At 46.8% G+C, this 18,971-nt stretch overlaps 1 protein-coding gene and 1 long non-coding RNA gene across 2 annotated transcripts in view; one reads left to right on the top strand and one right to left on the bottom strand.

Annotated features, from left to right (window-relative positions):
• Positions 1-2,515, top strand: part of TRPM8 (transient receptor potential cation channel subfamily M member 8) — a 76,016-nt gene extending 73,501 nt beyond the window's left edge. Inside the window, exon 24 of the mRNA XM_064485278.1 lies at positions 128-2,515. Coding sequence (XP_064341348.1) covers positions 128-169 — 42 coding nt within the window. The 3' untranslated portion in view covers positions 170-2,515. The remainder of the gene's footprint in view (positions 1-127) is intronic.
• Positions 2,516-13,888: 11,373 nt separating this feature from the next.
• On the bottom strand, positions 13,889-18,767 carry LOC116153135 (uncharacterized). Its single transcript, XR_004136909.2, has 2 exons — positions 18,124-18,767; positions 13,889-17,206 (listed from the first exon to the last, which is right to left on the bottom strand). It is a non-coding gene; the product is annotated as an uncharacterized LOC116153135 (long non-coding RNA).
• Between the last annotated feature and the right edge of the window lie 204 nt (positions 18,768-18,971).

Consider the following 18,971-nt stretch of genomic DNA (forward strand, 5'->3'; position numbering starts at 1 on the left):
CTCAATTTTTGGTAGTACGTTTGGACCCATTCCCCGTATATTATGAACGTGTTTTGAAGCAAATTGTTTCGTGAGAATGGAAGTGGGAAACCGTTCTTAACACAGTGTTCTTTCTTTGTTTTCACAGGCAGTGGCAGACATCTCAGCGCAAAGGATTCCAGGGGTATGACTGAACAATTTTGTTACTGACGAAATGAGAATTGTTCAGGCCCCTGGGTGCACAGCGATGGTTTTAAAAGCCAAGCGTGAGCCGTCTGAGAACAGAACGTGTGACTGATTTCACATGAGAAGATGGACGTAGAGGAAGAATATTTCCTACGATGTGTTTCGCCTGAAGGCTGCCCTGTTACTTTCTGAGTCTCAGTGACCAGAACTTGCTGGAGATGATTTAAACTGTACCCCTGTGTCCTCCTGTCCCCTTCATGTTCCTCCTTTGACTCCTGCATATTACAGAACACCTCTTCTGGGAATAGGGACTGGGCCATGCTTTCCCCCCTGTGCGGGCATTTTGCTTCCCTGCAAATGATCCTCCGCTATTTCCCTTTTTTTGTATTATGTGACTCATTAGCTGGCGTATTGTTAAAAGTCTCCCCAATCAGATCAGATTCTAAAGCACGCTGCAGCAAGAGGACCCTGCTCTTTTCAGGAGAGACTGTTTCCATTTCTCATTGTGCTTTTTATCACTAAAGGAGGCCATGAAGCCGCATCTCGCCGGGAACTCCGCCTGGAGGACGCAGCTCCTTCCCAGCAATGTGGAAAGTCACCAAAGAGCAAGCCTGACGGGCGCCACTGGCTTTGTTTTCACTGGATGACCCTCTTTCTCCTCTTTTTAAAAATTATTTTCCCATTAAAAATAATTCATGGACATTATAGAAAATTCCTAGATATTATTGAAAATGTAGGCTACGTGGAAAAGTAGAAAATACAGACTCCCTACCTAAAGGTCATCACTGCTAACGAGTCAGGAGGTTTTTTTAAGTCTATTTTTTTTCTATGCATGTTTTGTTTCTCTTTAAAAATTTTACATAACGCCATCACACCACACATACCATTTTATATAAGCTTTTTCACTTAATATCTACTCGAAGATGTTTTCCTTATATTCATAGTCTTAAACATTACATTAACAATTGCATAATATTCAGTCTCTAATGATTTCCACCATGTTGGTCATGGAAAGTGGTTTCCAGTTGGTCAGTGGGATGAGCCACTTTGGGCATAAATCTTTCCCCACATTTGGGAAAATTCCCCATGGCCGGATTCGCAGGAATAGGTATTGATTATCAAACTATTTACAAGGCTTTCTTATAAAATGTTTAGCAAATAGAAATTATTAATGGATATAAGATATGAGATACATGTGCCTAGAAGTCTTAACATAAAACATATTTTACCCTTAGTTTAGGAAGAAGCCAATATACTTATTTCAATATTACAGATGGTGAAGACGTTGGTATAAAATTGGAGAGATTATTACTGAACACTTCTGGTCCCAGCTCTGTCTGGAAGTGGTGGTATCTTTGATCAAAAGAGATGTGCTGAAAGTTACTAAGATAATTTAAATGTCCATAATTAATTTTTTCTGCTTTGAGTAGACTATAAACTCAGTAGCTAAATGTGGAAATCTTAGAAGGAAGCTGTTCAAAGATTATCAATTTAGAAAAACTACAAAAGCATGAACTGAAAAAAATTTTTTCCATTTTGTCTGGGCAGTAGTTAAAAGTAACTCCTCACAACATTCATAATTTCAATAAATGAACACAGATCAAAGGTGTCTTTTTACTTAAACTTTGTTAATGGTCTAAAAGGGAATCTTAATAACAGGGTTGACCAGTTCATGGTTTTGGATGCTGAAAGCACATGGGATAAAATTTATGTGACAAGAATTGTCAATGAGTGGAAATTTGAAAATTTCCGAGTCAGTGAGAGAATTTCACTTTTTGGTTTACTCCGGCAACTAGAATACCTGCCTTTTCTGAAGCCACCAACAAGAGGCTGTGTTATCTCCGTGCTGACTGGAAAAAATAAAGTACGCGGCACTGAAATTACAGAGTGACAGCATCCCACGTCTTACCCTCAGTTCCAGTAGTGAGTGAATAAAACCAACACATTAAGTTGAAAACCTGCTAGGAGACAAAACTTAGCCCACTGGCTGACCCCCATAAATGCATTTGTCCACATATTCATGTCTCCTCTGACCAGGTTTTTGTCAGTGTGAGAAATAAGCCTCTGTGCATGTCGGTATCAGTGGCAAAAGCGAGTCTCCTGTTGACGCTGACGACAGAGAACTTGAACGCTACTCGGAATTCACTTGTTGGCGAGGGAACTGCTCCGTGTTGTCAGCTCAGCGTGCCTGGTGGATGTTTTTGCCTGGTTGCGCTGCTGGAAGTCATTATTTTAGGTGTAGCTCATGAAAATAGCACATGTATTGAACGGACCTGTAACCAAAGGTGCTATGTGTTTGTCCGTGGCGTGCTCCGGTACACCCCTGCCGATAACCCTGCAGCTCGGTTTAAATGAGTGTGTTTAACGAATTAAATAGTGAGGCTGAAATGCCATGGGTTGCCTTTGTCATTCTGTTGAGAGCGGGGAAAAACTACAACTCCTTTCTGCAATCAGACTCACTTCCATGGGGATCTGATTCCCAGAGTTACATGAGCTGACTTGGCGAAGCAGATGACTAGAACATTCTGATGGGATGCAAGTAGAGGAACATCCCTTGTGGTTCTGGTTCTGACCAGCAAGGCCAGGTTTGGATCCCATGGCCACCTTTTGGTCCCCCAAGTTGTGCTCCCATCTGTAGCTCAAGGGTCTGCATCTTCTCTGCCTTGAAGCCACATCCACTATGTTGCCACCCCTCAGACACATGTAGCTGTTCCTGAGCTTACAGGGGTCTCCTGGGAGGCTTGGGATCTGTCTTAGGGCCAGCGTGGGTGTCTTTTCCTCACAGCCCCATGTGGTGATGGAGCCTCAGGCCCAGACTGGTACATGGTTTCCCTGCTGAAGACACAACCACCTTGGTTCCAGACAGACTTGGGGAAGTGTGTCTCCCTCCCACCATCCCTCCTCGCTTCTTGGTCCATGTTGGGGGCTGAACTGTGTGGTTGTCATGGAGACAGCCCCATCCACAACCTCAGTCTCAAAAAAGCTTAGAAGTCGAGCCCTTGGCCTAGCTGGAGCTGGATATTGGAGACAAATGTCCCATTGCCCTCCCCGACCCCCCGACCCAGGCATGCGTGGACTGAACTAGCCTTTATTCTCTTGAAGATGGACATTGTGAGGGGAAAGCAACCTTTGGTGGTCTGCCCCAGTTTTTGATCGGACCTCAGTGGACTTTCCTGAGCCCCAGTTAGTTTAAGATCAAGCCGGGGCTTTGGGATCACACGTACACATTTATAGCAGCAATTAAAAAAAAATCAGTTTTTCCACCTACAGAAGTCCTGTTTGACTAGGAGAAATTTCTTTCGTTTCCTCCTATGTGCAGTGTATTGTCACTTAGTGTCCACTGTGGGTACTTTCTGCCACTGAGAATAAAATAAATAAAAAATCCAAATACAAAAATCAAAATTAAAAAAAAAAAACAAACAGAAGGCTCTGTGCTCCACCGTCTTATAATCCATTAGAGGAGACAAGATTGATTTAAGAAATGGACACTGTAGGCAGTGTGCCCAGGGCAAAGGCATGGGATGCAGACCAAGGAGACACCTGTGTGGGGTGAAGGGCGCAGGAGGCACCTGCTTCTGTAGTAGTCAGAGGAGATTGGCTTCCTCCTCGTTCCTCTGTGTTTGCATCAAAGAAATGCCTTGAGAAGCTCCCTGGAGTGGGAGTGAGACCCAAGTATCTAAAGACAGTCGCTAATTGCTGTGCACACGCAGGGCTGAGTTGTTTGAAGTTGCTGGGGGAAAACAGAGGCAGATTTATTGAGATGGGGACACAACTCAGAGGTGCAGGCTAGGAGGGGCACATAAAGGGAGTGTAGGGCGCTGGTCTTGGGGCCCTTCCTTATGATGGTGCCAATCATCAGAAAAGAAATGCGCAAACCGTGAAGCAATCATGGCGGCAGATCTCACGTGATCATTTAGACTAAGGACCACATCATGCCTGTGAACCACCCACAGGCTCCCGTCACACTGGCCTGTAGCAGTATCCTTCCAACTCGTGTCTCCATCAAAGCTCTCGCCTCTCCTCCTGATTCTTGGCACTGCCTGAGAGTTCTTTTCCTGATGCTCCAGACGGTGCACCCTGTCCCCTGCTCATGAGACTTCAGCGGCTCCCCATTTAGTTCCTGCCCACCTCCCTCACACGGAGCTTACGACATTGCAGCCGGGCCCTTACCCACCTCTGCACACCCATGACATGACCTCCTGGCCTCGTCCCGACCTCCTGGCCTCGTCCCAAACTCCAGGGACAGCCGCCTCTGTGGCTCTCCGGGTCTGAGCTGAATGCTGTGTCCTCCTCCCTGCCGTTTCTTACCACTGACTGCCCAGCACTCTGCATGCTAGGAGAACCGCACAGCTTATACTGGCCTGCCTTTCCCCTGGAGTTTTTGCCTCTTTTGTTTCATGCCTCAGTGGATCGTCTAATAGGTAGCAGCGTAGTGCCATCGTTCAGAAATATGGGACAAATTTACCTTGCAGTGAATCCCAGCTTCGTGGGTTGTGGGCTGTGTGACTTTGGGAAGGTTACTTAAACTCTCTGTGCCTCAATTTACTTGTCTGTAAGTGACCTCCTTCCCTCAGAGGGTTGGGAGGATTAAATGGGACACTTCACGGGTTCTTAGGTCCGGGCTGGCACTTCCTAGCTGCTCAGTGAAGGTGAGCACTGTTTACTGTCACCACTGTCAGCTCTTTCTTTGTTCCACATCTCTTCCACCTTTCTTTCTGGCAAACTCTTACTCGATGGTCAGGGCCCAACTTGAGCCTGCCTTGATCCTCCACTCCCAGTGCAGCATCTGGCAGCTCTGTCCTCAGATAGCTTCCCAACCCTTCTACCTTATGGCTTTGTAGAGGACAGAAGCATCTGTGTGTCACCTGGGTGCTGATCGGGGACTTCTTGAGGCCACAGGCCCTAGTCTGGCCCCCTTCTAGATGCCTGGCACTAAAGGATCAGCACCTCACTCACTGACCTCCCTCCTGGCTGGGCGTCCTGGTTGGGAAGTTATGGTTAACACTTCCCGCCGTGGTCCGTTTTGTGTCTCCCTCCCTCCTTCGCTGTGACATTCTCGAGGGAAGGGACATTGTGCTGTGGGTGTATTTGACTCGCTGAACCTAGATGGTGCCTGGTCTGTGGTGGGAGCTCAAGCAGGTACCTGTGCGGTTGGATTGAACCAGTCACCGTTCACCACATGCCCTGTGGTTTCTTCATTATTCTTGTTCCTCCTCCCTTCTTAGCTGGTTAAAATATTACTCATTCCTAATTAAGCACCACCCTGTCCTTTACTTGCACCCTGGGAAAAGGTCACCAGTCTTTCTCCGTGTGAGTCTGGAACCCAAGTTATAAACCTGACTGCAGCCCTGGCAGCCTGTCCCTGGGGTTTCATGGTCACTGGGTAGCGATCTGTCCCCCTGCTGGATTAGGAGTTCTTGTAGGACGGAGACCTGGTCTTTCTCACTATTTCATTAACTTGTGCCCTCAGACACATACGCTGTGTGCCTTATTGTGCCCTGATACCACCTAACCCTGTCCCTGGGGATCTTACTCTCTGCGGGGAGTCCTGGTCTTGGGCGATGATGGGGACTGGAGCACAGGGCTCCAGGGAGCAGGTGTCAGGGGCTCCCAACCTAGTTCTGGGGGAGGGGCTTGAGGGATCCCCAGAACCAGCGAAGCAATAAAGAGGGTTAATCCAGAGCAGGTGAGGACTGCTGGACGCAGAGGGAATACACGGTTGAGAGCGTAAACTTGAATTGGCTCATCTGGGTTTAAATCCTGACGCTGGAGGGGACTCAGACCTCAGCCTGCCAAGCAGCCCCTACCCACCCAATGTTAGCATTGCACCCGTGGGTCACCTACTCATTGCCTTTAAATTCTGATTCTGTGTTCTCGGCAAAATGCTTCACCGTGCAGTTTTCCTGTGAAATTCTCCCTCACGTGTCAGTAAAAGTTTTTGCCAGGGAAAGACGAAGACGGGCAGACTCCTCCAGGGAGCCATCCCTGTACGGATAAAGAGGACGGGGCCTCCCGCAGGGGTGCAGGGGACCCGGCATGGGGGGCACTGGGGCCCGTCTTCAAGGGCGCCTTCCCGCCCTCAACCTGAGTGCATTCTTCACACAGAAGAGCACAACTTGTCTTTATTCTTTAAAATATGCAAAAAGGACGTAACTCCCAAATTAAAGAGATGCAGTGCATGTGTGTACACGTGTGGGTACACGTATATGTGCATGCACGTATATACTGTTAAGAGATGGGGGAATAGCGTTTGCAGTAATTTTGTGTGGATGGAATGAAGTGCTATGTGCTCATCCGCCTTCCTGCCTTTAAGCGAGGACAAAAGAGCAGATCGCGTCACAGCAGCGCTTAGCTGATTCTTAACAGCAAGGGTGCCAGTCCCTGTTTCCCGCCGCCCTTCTTTCTGCTCCTCCAGCCTCCTCCGTCCTTTTCCTTCCCCCATTGTCTCCCTTGTTTCAGTTCAGCGCTGGCAGATGGCTCTGGTGTCTTCTTCCCTTTTCCTGGGAGAGGGGTGACGAGGAAAGAGAAGCTGCCCTTCGAGGCTGATGGAGGGGGCTCTCGCCTCCAATCTCACGTCTCCCGTCCCCCTGGTTAAGCCTCCAGGCACACGCCATCCCCCTGCAAAATGAAAATCCCCCGGGCTCGCTCAGCTTGGCCTTGAATCTGCTCGGCGGAAGCTGCAATCCTCTCTTATTATTCCAGAAATGGATTTTCTTTCAAGCCCCACTGTCAGTTTCTTTCAGGCGGATCAGGCAATTTATGGATGCCTAAGGAGCCGTGTGCCTTCAGTGACCCAGAACTGAGGACACTCGGGAGTTCCCGGCTCCAGGCGGTGGGGGGTGGCCTTCAGCATCTCGTCCTGGTTTCCCTAACAGCCCAGCTCCCCCGGAGAGCCCAGGCACCAGCTAGCATCCTCGCTCCCTGCAAACCTCCCCCGTCTCTACCCATTAAAGCCTCGGGCTCTGACCCCTCCTGTCCTTGGAGCGTCTGGAAGCAAGACACTCTCATTCCATGTGAGGGTTGTTTCCAGGTCAGGAGAATAATTTCCTTCCCCTCCTGAGAGCACTCTGTGTTCCCGCTCCAGAATCCGATGTCTCTTTCTCATGAACTTGCCTCTTTGGAAGCCCCTTAATGGAGTGACAGACACAGTTTCTCCCCTGATTAAAAAGAGAGAGGCTTTCATTTTCAGACTTGAAGTGACTTTGACTTGGATGGAAGCAATTTTGAGTTTGAAGAAGGGAAGATAAATTAACTTTCATCAAACACTCTCCTCCCGCCTCTGTCTCCAGTGTGCCCCGGTTAATTCTCGAAGAATGCGGAAACCCACGGGCGAGGTGGATCCCTTCAACCTCCCTGGGCTCTGCCTCCTCATTAGAAAAACGAGTTGAGCTAGGTCGGTACCCAGGCTCTCCCCTCTCTGAAACACCAGCATTTTGCCGCCACTCCCTGAGTAAGTGAAGCAGGACTCGGCTTTGGTTAGAACCCTGAAGAGTCTTCTCTTCCTGGTCATTTCAGTTACTTCAAACTGATTTCTGTAAATGTGGCAGGGACGAGAGGACAGATGCGAGATGAGGCATGCTGGCAGTGCTCTTCGTCTTGCCTTGGGCAACAGCCTTCAGAGCGCTCCTCAGCCACCTCTTGTGGGAATGATCCTGGCGATGGAAAATGAGGGGCAGACACCAGGCAGGACAGGGGAGAGGAGGAAGGGGGCCTGGCTGGCTGGGTGTGAGAGCGCGTTTATGGCAGTGGAGAGACTTTGGGTCTTAGCCTACGTGTGTGTGTGCCCATGCATGTGTGTGTGTACATGTGCGTGTGCACGCATGTGTGTATGTGTGCATGTGCATGCGTGTGCACCATGTATGTGTGTGCATGTGTGCATCCATGTGTATGTGTGTACATACACACAAGCTGTCTGGAGCCCTCCTTGTTCTCCTCTGTCCTACCCACTCTCTGCAGTGGCCGCCTCAGACCACCAGGACCCTCACTGTCCACCACTATCCTTGAAACCTCTGCCTCCCTCTTTGCTCCATCTCCTGCTTTGCTCTTGGCAAATAGCTTTACTTTCTACCTCCCGTTCCCATGGGTGCTCTCTCAGCCTCCCTCTTCCAGGTGCGTGGACCCCTCCCTCCCATCCAGGTCCAGCTTTTCTCCTTCCTTCCCCCGCCCTTTGTCTTCTCCAAGTCAAGTCCTGCCTCCTGCGCTTTGGAATCCATCCCCCTGTGCTTGTCAGGAACCTTCCTGGATTGGAAAACTTCTCCTCCTCCCTTTCTTTTAACCCCTTCCCTACTCAGTGGAATTCTTCCCGGTGGAAGTATTTCTGTCTGCTTCCATCTTCCTTATCCTCAGAATGGAAACCCCCTGCCCTCTGCCTTCCCACGGCCCTTCCTCTCCTCCCTCTCATACACGTCGTCCCCGGATTCACTGTCTCCGTGTCTCTCCCTCTCACTCACGGCTGGGCCGTCTCCACCCTGCCCCCCAGCCCTCTCCTTCCTAAGGTCACCAGTGGGTGCCCTGTCTTCCATCCCCGGGCCATTTTCCCCTTCTTCCTCTGACCTCATTTTCAGCAGATCTGACACTGTTGACAACTCCCTCCTTCCCTTTCGCTTGGCTTTCTGGAAACCACCATCCACGGTTTCTCCATGCCTCTGTCAGCATTTCCTCAGTTCTGCTCTGCTGTCTGTTCACGTTGGCTTCCTCAGGGCTCCGTCCTGGGCTGTCTCCTGGTGCCGCCCTGGGTCCTGGTGCCGCCCCGGGTCCTCTGTTCACACCCATGGCTTCGGTCACTGTCCAGGTGACGCTGATTCCCGGATATATACAGCTCCACCCGTATTTCCACCTGAGCTCACATCTGCTTGTCCGACTGCCTGGCCAGCGTCCCTACTTACCTCTCTAGTGTTCCCAGCGGTTGTGCAGTACAGACAACCTGGCGTCATCACTGATGCCCTCTTGACTCCCCACTGAGCAGCTCTAAGTCCAACCACCACTCCCCTTCTCTGCTTAAATCTGACCACTTCCCTCCTTACTACCCTCATCCAAGCCACTGCTTTCCCTGCCTGGGCCACAGCAGCAGACGCTGACCCCTCCTTCTTTGCCTAGTCACCTCCTAAGCTCTTCTCCACATCGAGACCAAAGTGATGAAGAAGAAGACTGCTCACGTGGTGCTCTTGTGCTGAACCCTTGAGTAGCTTCCCATTGCTCTTGCAATAATGACTGAGGTTGTTGGCAGAGCCTGCAAGCCTCAGCGTGCTCTGGTCCTGTTTATCTTCCCATAGCTCCTGTTTCTCTGCCCAGCCCCTGGGCTTCAGCATCTGATTCAAGCTCCCCTTCCCTGAACCCTGACCTTCTCAATACCTCAAAGGGCACCACTGAGAGGTAAAAGCAATGCTATTAATGACTAGTCTGTAGCAACAGGCGTGAACAGGACCATCTTGGGAAAACTGTGTGATCCCCCCGCTCAGGGGTGAATAATACCGCCTCCTGCCCCGGGGCCTTTGCTCATTCTATTCCCTCTGCCTGGGAGTCTCTTCCTTGCCTCGTCACACTTTCAGAGTGTCGCCGTGACATCCTCCAAGGTGCCATTGAGCCCTCCTCTGGGGGTCTTCCTCACTGCAGCCATTTGGCCCGTGTTTATGGGATCCTGGGTGGGTACTGATATCCCCACTCAACTGTAAGCTCTTGCAGACGGGAACCACCTCTGGGTTTGCTCCTGATACATGTTCGGCGAGCAGCTCAGGGCCTGGCACGCAATTGCTAAATGATGTTCAACTGGGGAGCGTGTGGTTAAGTCAGGTAACCTCTGTGAGACAGTTATCCACCGGTTGCTCGTCCTTCTGCACATCCGCCTTTGTTTCTGACTATTCAAGGATTTTTGTATGATGAACAGCCTTGGAGATGGAAATAATGTCTTCCTTCAGAACAAAGAACAGGGACCAACCTTCCATATAACAAAGATAACTTCCCCTGGGGAAAAGCGCAGGCGTGTCTACTGCGCCTTAGGAAAGCCTCGGGCTCTGCAGGAGCTGGCGCTTCTCCGCAGCACAGCCGCCGGCGCGTCCAGGGCTCGTCTGGCTCTGCTCGTGCTGCCTGTGGGCACCGGGGCTCAGGCCACGCAGGCAGAAATCGCGGGCGCTCTGGCTGCCGCGGTGAGTGATGGGTCCCTCGTCTCTGACACCGGAGTCTTGGGTTTCCTCCCCGTATCCATGCTGGTCGCATGGTGGGTGAACCCTCAGACTTTTCACTGGTCTTGACATTAATTAGCGTAATTCTGTTTTATCCACTGCATGTTCCTGGGACTTCAGCATCCAGATGTAAAGAAATGAAACGTGAATGCTTTGAGAACAATCCGTCTGCTCCTTCCACACAAGCCACATCCCTGGGACAATCCCCGTGGGAAACTCTGAAGCCATTGATGGTTTGCCTCTCTCTCTGTTTGTTCTCTTTTCCTCCTTCTAATTCTGTAAATTTTTAGCCCTCCTAGGTCTTTAGTCTATATTCTATTCCCTTTCGAGTGGGTAAACTAATTTCTCCCACAACTGTTTGCTGAATTTTATCTTCCTGTGAGTGAGGAAAACATCCAAGGTTTAGGAACGTACAGAAGAAAAAGCCTTGGGTCAGAAGCTGGGAGACAGCTGTTAGAGTCGCTCAGGAGTGACAGGTTTACGTGAAGTTGGACAAGTCACCAAACTCGCTTCCTCATCTGAGTTTGTTCACTCAGTCACTCACTCACTCATTCATTCAACAAACCACTTATTGAATTATTTGAAGTAAACGACATCACTGCTGTCTTCAGAAGACTCACTGTCTAATGGGGGAGGCAGACGCGGGTACTCAAGACCCCAGCACAGTGAAAGGCCTGATAACAGAGGAGATCCTGGAGAGCCGCCGCGGGGCCCGGGGGCGGGGCAGAGGGGCAGGAGGGGTCAGCGTGGGCTGGGGCCTGAGCTGAGCCTGGTGGGGCCATGGCTGGCCATGAGGAAGGCTGGGAAAGGAGGGAGAAAGGCCCCGCCGTTCGTGGTGAGCCTTTACCTTACTTCCCTTCCTTACTCTCCTCTTCCTCGACAATCAACCCTCTAGTGTTGTCCCTAAGAGAGAGCCGTTATCACCCCGAGGGCCACGGCACGTGTACCCAGTGGACGGCAGTATCCCCACCAGGTGAAGAGGCCAGCCCCCGCCTCCGGCACAGCCCTGCTGTCTGGGCCGGGTAGCATCCCCCATGGGGCGGCTGTGGGGACACGAGTGCTCAGCACCGCCCCTGGTACAAGGCAACCAACATCCAAGGGCCTGCATCAAAATGGGGTGGGGGGACGACTTTGGAAATGATTCACATTACTTTCTTTTGGGTCTCTTGGAGAATATGACCATCTCCCCAGTTGGCCCAGGATTTCCACCTGCCTGGGGTGGGAGGAGGGGCTGAGCTTAGAAATATCTCAGAGTCCAGCAAGGGGGCAGAGGTAACTGTGGGTTTCTAATGTGCATAATAGGATTGGACAGCACGAGGTGAGACCTGGAAGGTGGGGCATTGTCTAGAGGTGGGATGACAAATTCTTTATTCGCCTGTTCTGTGTCTTCTCCCACCAACACCTGCATCACAGTCTTTAGAAGGAAGACAAGGGTGATTCGGGGCATCTGGTGAGAAGATGCAAAATTGTCATTATTATTTACAACTATGTGAATCAAAAAAGAGTTTCACAGCCTCAGTCACCTGGACTGTCCTTCCAGAAGCCTGCAGCAGGAGAGAGCAGTGCTGGCCCCGAGCAGTTCCCGTTTCCTCTGGTCCTTCAAACAAGTGCATGCTTGGAAAATGTCTGTTCTGAAAATATCTATATTTTATCAAGTAGGAAGAAAATGTGTTGCTATTTCTTGCTCATTTCAGAGAGATACAAAGTGAGCCCAGGAATTTGGAAGCATCCCAGAGCTTTTAGATACATCTTTGGAGCGCGTTCAAAGGTTGAGCCTGCAAACATGTCCACTGATTTAAATTTTTAACAGGAAAGTGTGTTGTTTTAAAATTATCTGGATTCCAGCCTCATGGCAATGCTGTTGTGCTTCCAAGGGGTTGGTACAGAGTTGGATGTGGTTATTGGAAGGTAAAAGTCTGCGAATTATCTTTTGATGGGGGGTTCCTGAGTTCTTCAGTTTTCTTTGCTCTTCAGTGGTGCTTATTTGCTGGTTGTGAAAATGGAAACGGACCAGGATTTGCTCCAGATCTGAGCACCTGGAGTTGAGTGGCACCAAGATGCCAATAAGGTAAATCACTGCATGTCTCCCTTTTGCAGTGGAAGGTGATGTGGTGGTGGTGTACATTTAAAAGATTAAGAGATGATAACTGTGAAATATTTGAATTATTTCCTCCCAGTCTTGAAATTTTAAATATTTCTTTCTTTTCCAAAACAATATTTGACATATTTTAAAAAGCCAGAAAGCAACAAAAATCTTGTAGTGAAAAGAGCAATCCTTACCCTACCACACCCTAACTAAGAACTGAGGCAGACACTTAAAAGCCTTTGCTTATATGTTCTGCTTTTTCATTTTCATCTTTCTAAATAATAGGCTGATACTGCTGTTTCTTGATTTTTCAAATTCTTGTGACTTCAGCTTGTGAAAGATGAGAACCCAGTTCTTTTTGTCCTGTCTCTACCCCCCACCCCACCTCCATGCAGTAAACGCTCCTCTGACCCTCCACCCTCCCAGCTATTATTGTGTAGTGTGTTTGTGGTGGTGACCATATAAATGTTGTTCACAGCAACACCACCTTTCCTTTCGTGGTTGTCACATGCTCTGTGTCAAATATTTGAGTGTTAAATATTTGGGTTTCTAACCTTCAGGGTACATGGCAGGACGTTTTCCCTGCTCTTTTGAACTTGGGTGGAGTCATATGACTAGATCTGGTTGGTAATCTCCAGATCATTTAATTGCTGGTATGAAATTCTCTGGGTTTCTCCTTATACCTGGCATTGCTAATCACCAGTGTTCAAGAAGACAGTTGTTCTATCAGCCTGGGTCCTTTTGCTACTATGATGAGGAAAGCCCCTTTTCAATCCACAGTGAGCATAAGCAAAAAACATCGTATTGTTTTCAGCTACTGTGATTTGGGGGATGTTTGTTACCAGACTGTAACTGAAGTTTTCCTAACTGATAATTCTTTCTTGAAGAAATGCTTATTTTTCCTGAAATATAATATATAATATAAGATATATCTCTGTACCCATCAGAAATAACTTTAAATTCTCCACTAAAAGTATAAATCTCTTGTCAGTATTCTTTGTCAAGGACTCTTAATTTATTATTTTCTTTGGAACTTTCCATTCAAGAGTTTCCCTCCATCCCCCTGTACAGTTGTCTCCCTGGAGATTCCCTTCATCTTCATATTGTGAAGCATAAATCCCCTAGTTCCTACAACTCAAATTGGCAAAGATTATTATTGCTATCCCAACATCTATTCTCCTAGATATGCATTACATTTCCTAGCCTCCCTTGCAGTAGGTGGGCTCCGTAACTTATTTTTGGCCAATGAGATGTAAGCAATAATATTGTATGTGTCTTTTAGAAAGTGTCCTTAAAGAAAAGAGGCTCACCCTTTTTTTTTGTATTTTTCTTTATCAAGCTGCATGGAATAGAATGTGATGGCTGGAGCTCCAGCAATCATTTTGGACCATAATGACAAGAATATTTTGAAGGAGTCTAGTTCTCTAATAATTATTAAGCCACAAAACAAGCACTGGGATGCTTATGTCACAGTTTTATTATTATTTTTTAGTGTGAGAAATAAACTTCCATAGTATTTAGTCTGGTATTGAGTTTTTGGTCACATGAAGATGAAGCTGATTCAAACTGATCCTTCATTTTGCTTAGCTAATGCTCTTGTTTTGATGAAGCACATCCTCTTAGTCATGGCTTGGTCAGGAAATAGAAACAATTTACATATTTCAGGTACAAGGAGTTTAATACAACAAAGAAATTGTTAGATCATTGTTTCACAACTTTTATCAAAATGAATTCCAAATGGATTAACTAATTAAATGTAAAAGGGAAATCATAACATATAAGTAAACATTTATGTGATTCTAAGCTGGAGGAAGATCTTCTAAAGATAACACTAGTAGAAACCAAAAACAAGTTGAATGGGTTTAAAACAAGAAAGAATCATTTGTAGGACATAAAACACTGAAAGACAAAATAAAACAATAAGTGAAAATGAATAGGAAACCATGATTAAGACTCAGGGTTGCTGATCAAAGGTTCTTTGCTTTCACCAGGGCTTCTCAGTCTCGGCACCATCGAGGTTTTGGACTTGGAGTTTTGTTATGGGGTTTTGTCCTGTGCATTGTAGCACCTTTTGCTTCTACCTGCTAGATTCCCAGTAGCACCCTCTCCCCCAGATGTTGACAACTGAAAATGTCTCCAGATGTTGTCAAATGTCCTGAGGCACAAACTCACCCGAGTTGAGAACTATTGCTCTAAATCAGGATTTGTGAAACATCGATGGCTGGGTCTTCCCCCTAGAGTTTCTGATGTGGTAAGTCTGGGGTTGGGTTTGCAAATTCACATTTTCAGTAAGTTCCCAGGTGGTGCTGAGGCTGCTGGTCTGGGGACCACACTTTAAGAACTCCTGATTTCTACTATTTTGCTTGCAAATAAACATGTCGTCCCTTATAAAATAAAAGTAGCAATAATATTGACATTTCCAGAAGATGGAAAGGTATGATCTTTGGCAATCCTCTCGGCAGTAGAATTCAGGAGTTTAGAATCCATGCTTTTACAAGAAATTGGAAGACAGCTGCAAAATTTGTGGTTTGTGGATCTGATGAAGATTTGGTTTACACTTGCTCTAAATTCAGTGATTTTTCTCAAATAATATTACTGTAGAGATGATCAAAATGAAAAGAAACTATCTCAAGAGAAATAATAAAGAAGATAGTAATGAATCATATTAGTCTATGATGTGGACGCCCACCCAGCTTTATTCAGCCTTTTCCCAATTGCTGGTTAAGCTTCCTGTGATGAATTTTCTATGAACTTCCAGAGGCTGTATAAGAAAAGCTACAATGTGTTCCTCACTTAGTGATACAAATATTTTAATACCTTAACTAAACAATTTTTTGTTGGAACAGCAGAAAACGGCTGGAATGAATGCTGTACACATTTCTGCAGATCAGAAAGAGAACAATGAAAGAAATCATTACGGCCTGAATTTCAGTGGCTGGCTTATATTTAATCTTCTAGGTTTATCAGTCATGACAGAACTCTGCAGAGGCATTTTTAGTAGTAATCGCTTTTTAGCACTAATCAGTGGTGGCTCTGCCTGCCCGGTGTCAATGTTGATTGTAACCAAATGAATCTGAGAAACAAAACGATGTATCCTCGCGCCAGCAAGCTACCAACAAAATCAATAGCCCTGTGCTGGCAACATCATTTTATTGCTGTCTGCTTAATCTCCTCTACTCTTGTGCAATTACTTTTATTATTACTGCTCATTTAATGAGACCCTGGAGTTTGCAGCCAGATGGTATGGTTAGTTAAATCTGGAAGACTCTAATGGAATTGAGTTCAAACCAGGTTAAGAGTAACAGAATCACAAATCACAGTGGTCATCATTTCATAGTGCACTGTTTTGTGTCCCTTTCACACACCAGAAATCAGTACTGGCTTCAAAAAGAAAGACTTGGATTGGGATTCAGAGAGACTGTGTGTGCTCACTCACTCATTCATGTATTCATTCAACAAATATTTCATTGTGTTTCCATCTGGGTGCTGCAGTATGGCATTGACAAGACAGGCGTGGTTCCTGCCCCACCAAGCTTCTAGTCAACTATGGGAGAAAGAACATATCTAACAATGCAATATTATTGTGCTTTGTGTTAAGCCCTAAAAGGGAAGAAGCAAACTGATGTCAGGGGCAGAGAATAGCAGGGAAGAACAAATCTGACTCCATATTGAATGTTTCTTTTACTTTAACCTTTGTGTTCTTTTGCCACAAGTTAACCACTTAAAGGATGTTGCCTATAGCTTAAAGTATACATAACGGCCCATCTCTGGGAACCCTGCTTCCCATGCCTGAGCATAAGCTAAAATATCTTTGTTTGGCTCACAGGAAACACCCTGGCCAGTCTTACCTGTAAATGGCTCCAAGAAAGGAGAAATTAACACATCCCCTCTGGAGTCTGGTCAGAACCCCAGGAAATAATTGCAACAATCTATCCCATTTTTTACTTACCTCCTCACCTCCCCTGCTTTGCTGTATAAAAGAAACTAGCATCCAAACTCAGGTGAGATGGTTCTTTGGGACACTAGTCCACCATCCCCTCAGGCTGCTGACTTTCTGAATAAAGTCGCTATTCCTTGCCTCAACAACTCGTCTCTCGATTTATTGGCCTGTTGTGCAGCGAGCAGTACCAGCTTGGACTCAGTAACAAGCAGCTGTGTGATGTTGAGGTGGGCAGTCAGGGAAGCTCTCCAAGGAGGTGCTATTCAAATTAAAACTCAAATGATGAGAAGGAGCTGAGGGGGGGAAGCAAGAGGAAAGTCATTGTTGTGTGTTGGAAGGAGAGGCACAAAGGCCATGGGATGGAAGTCACTCATTGTCTCCAAGGAACAGCAAGGACACAATTGTGGCTGGAGCCTCGTGTGGGGAGGAGGGTGGCCCAAGATGAGGCCAGGAGCTGCTGGACGCAGAGGTGCTGCGCGGGGCTGGGGGCATGGAGGCACTGAGGTTTTCCAGGGATTTTAAATACACTTTTGTGCCAATGTACTGATAGGTAAGACTCACAGCAAGAACACCTTTGGGGTCAGGGCAGTGAATATTCATGATCCAGACAGAATGTAAAGTCAGAAGCATGATTTTAGACCTTTGTGCAAATGGTGGGCGAGGCAGAGGTGACATTTTAATTAATAAAATTGCCTTACATAGTAGCAGTAATTAAAAGTTACATCATCACCCCGCATCATGTCCTTGGTAAATGGCTGCAGTCCCCGCCCCGTGGTTTCCAGCTGGCTCTTTCTTCCTGGCCTGAGTCTCCTTCTCTCCCGTTGGGCGCTTCTGCATCTGTTCAAAGAGACACGCGACCACCTGGGAACCGAGGTCAGGAGCACTGGGCAAACTGCTGGTGTCCCCCCACCTCTGCCCCTGCCCCGAGAATCCTCCTGGCCATTCTTGCTTCCCTATTGACTCTTGCGTTTACCTTGTTTAAGCGGGCTGAGCTAGATTATTAGTCCATTTAGATATTCTCTGGCCCTGTTGCCTTTTTATGTAGCACATACTAAAAAATATTTATCGAATTGAAATCTTACTAGCAGTTACCATTTATTGAGTAATTAATTTGCTAAGCATTCTTCCAAGGGTTTGTTATTTAATTTTTATGTGATGCTTAATTTTATACATCAGCTTGGCCGTGGTGCCCAGATCAAGCATTACTGTGGATGTTTCCATGAAGATAACTTTTAAATGAGATTAACTCTTAACTCAGTGGACTCTGAGGACATCAGATTACTCTCCATGTTATGGGTGGGCCACATCCAATCAGTTAAAGGCCTGACTAAACAAAGACTGACTTCTCCTGAGCAGGAAGCAATGGTGGCAGTAGACCAGCTTTGGACTCCAGTGCAACTCTGCCCTGGGTCTCCAGCCTGCCAGTGCACCCTGTAGAGTTTGGAATTGCTAAGCCTTGACCATTGCATGAGCCAGTTTCTTAAAATCAATCTTTCTCTGGCTAATCATACGTCTTTATGGCTAACCACTTATGCCCATTTTATAGGTGAGGAAGTTGAGGTTCAAAGGCATTGAGTACTATGCCCTAGGGTCCATGCCTGAAAAATGTGGAGCCAGGATTTCAGTCCAGGTTTTTTGAGCCCCAGGAAAATACAGCTTCTTATGCATAAATCCAGAGAATGAGAACACCATGACCTGCATACAATACAAACTGTATTTTCTGTATTACTAGAAAGAAATGATTCACAACCTACCTTGGGTTCTTACAGAACAAGGCAACCACCAATATGCATCTCCTTATCCAGGTGAAGTGCAAAAAAAGTGCCCATTAGTAGACGTGTGTCCATTGGTGGACACAAAGATGTGTCACTGTTTTTCATTGCATGGATACTTGCTTGGCACATTTAAATCCTACAGATTCAATTCCCTCCCTGGCAGTCATCGTTTCCAGTAGGATCATGAAATCACCACACCATTTTTATAAATCATCAACCGCAAGATCTTTAGGAACATGAGAGAGAACTAAATAGACACCAATTTAAAATTAACCATTTTGAGGGGTGGGTACAGCTGAATGGCAGAGCAGGTGCTTAGCATGCATGAGGTCCTGGGTTCAATTGCCAGTACCTCCATTAAAAAAAACCAAACAAATAAGTAAATGAACCTAATTACCCCCAAAATTTAAAAAAAAATTTAAAATTAAAAAAAAATAAAATTAACCATTTTGGAGGTAGGGTAGAGCTCAGTGGTAGAGCATGTGCTTAGAATGCATGAGGTCCTAAGTTCAATCCCCAGGACCTCCATTTAAAAACAAATAAAAAAGTAAATAAACTTAATTACCCACGCCCCCCCAAAAACTTAAAAAATAAATATAATTAACTATTTTGTTGAAAGCAAGATTACATCATGTGCCTCCGAAAATGAAATGAAAATACAGAGAAACAGGCAGCCCACGTGGGTGAAATTAAAACAGAAGCAAGCAGTGTGCATGGAGTCCCCGGACCTCTCGAGGCCTCTTGCCGCGGGCTAAAGTCCCATGTGGTGGTCGGGACTTCAGAAGTGGCCTCCACCTGGAACCTTTCCACAGGAAAAGCCAGCAGTA

This window comes from Camelus dromedarius, chromosome 4 (assembly GCF_036321535.1).
Source record: "Camelus dromedarius isolate mCamDro1 chromosome 4, mCamDro1.pat, whole genome shotgun sequence".
NCBI classification, from domain to species: Eukaryota; Metazoa; Chordata; class Mammalia; order Artiodactyla; family Camelidae; genus Camelus; species Camelus dromedarius.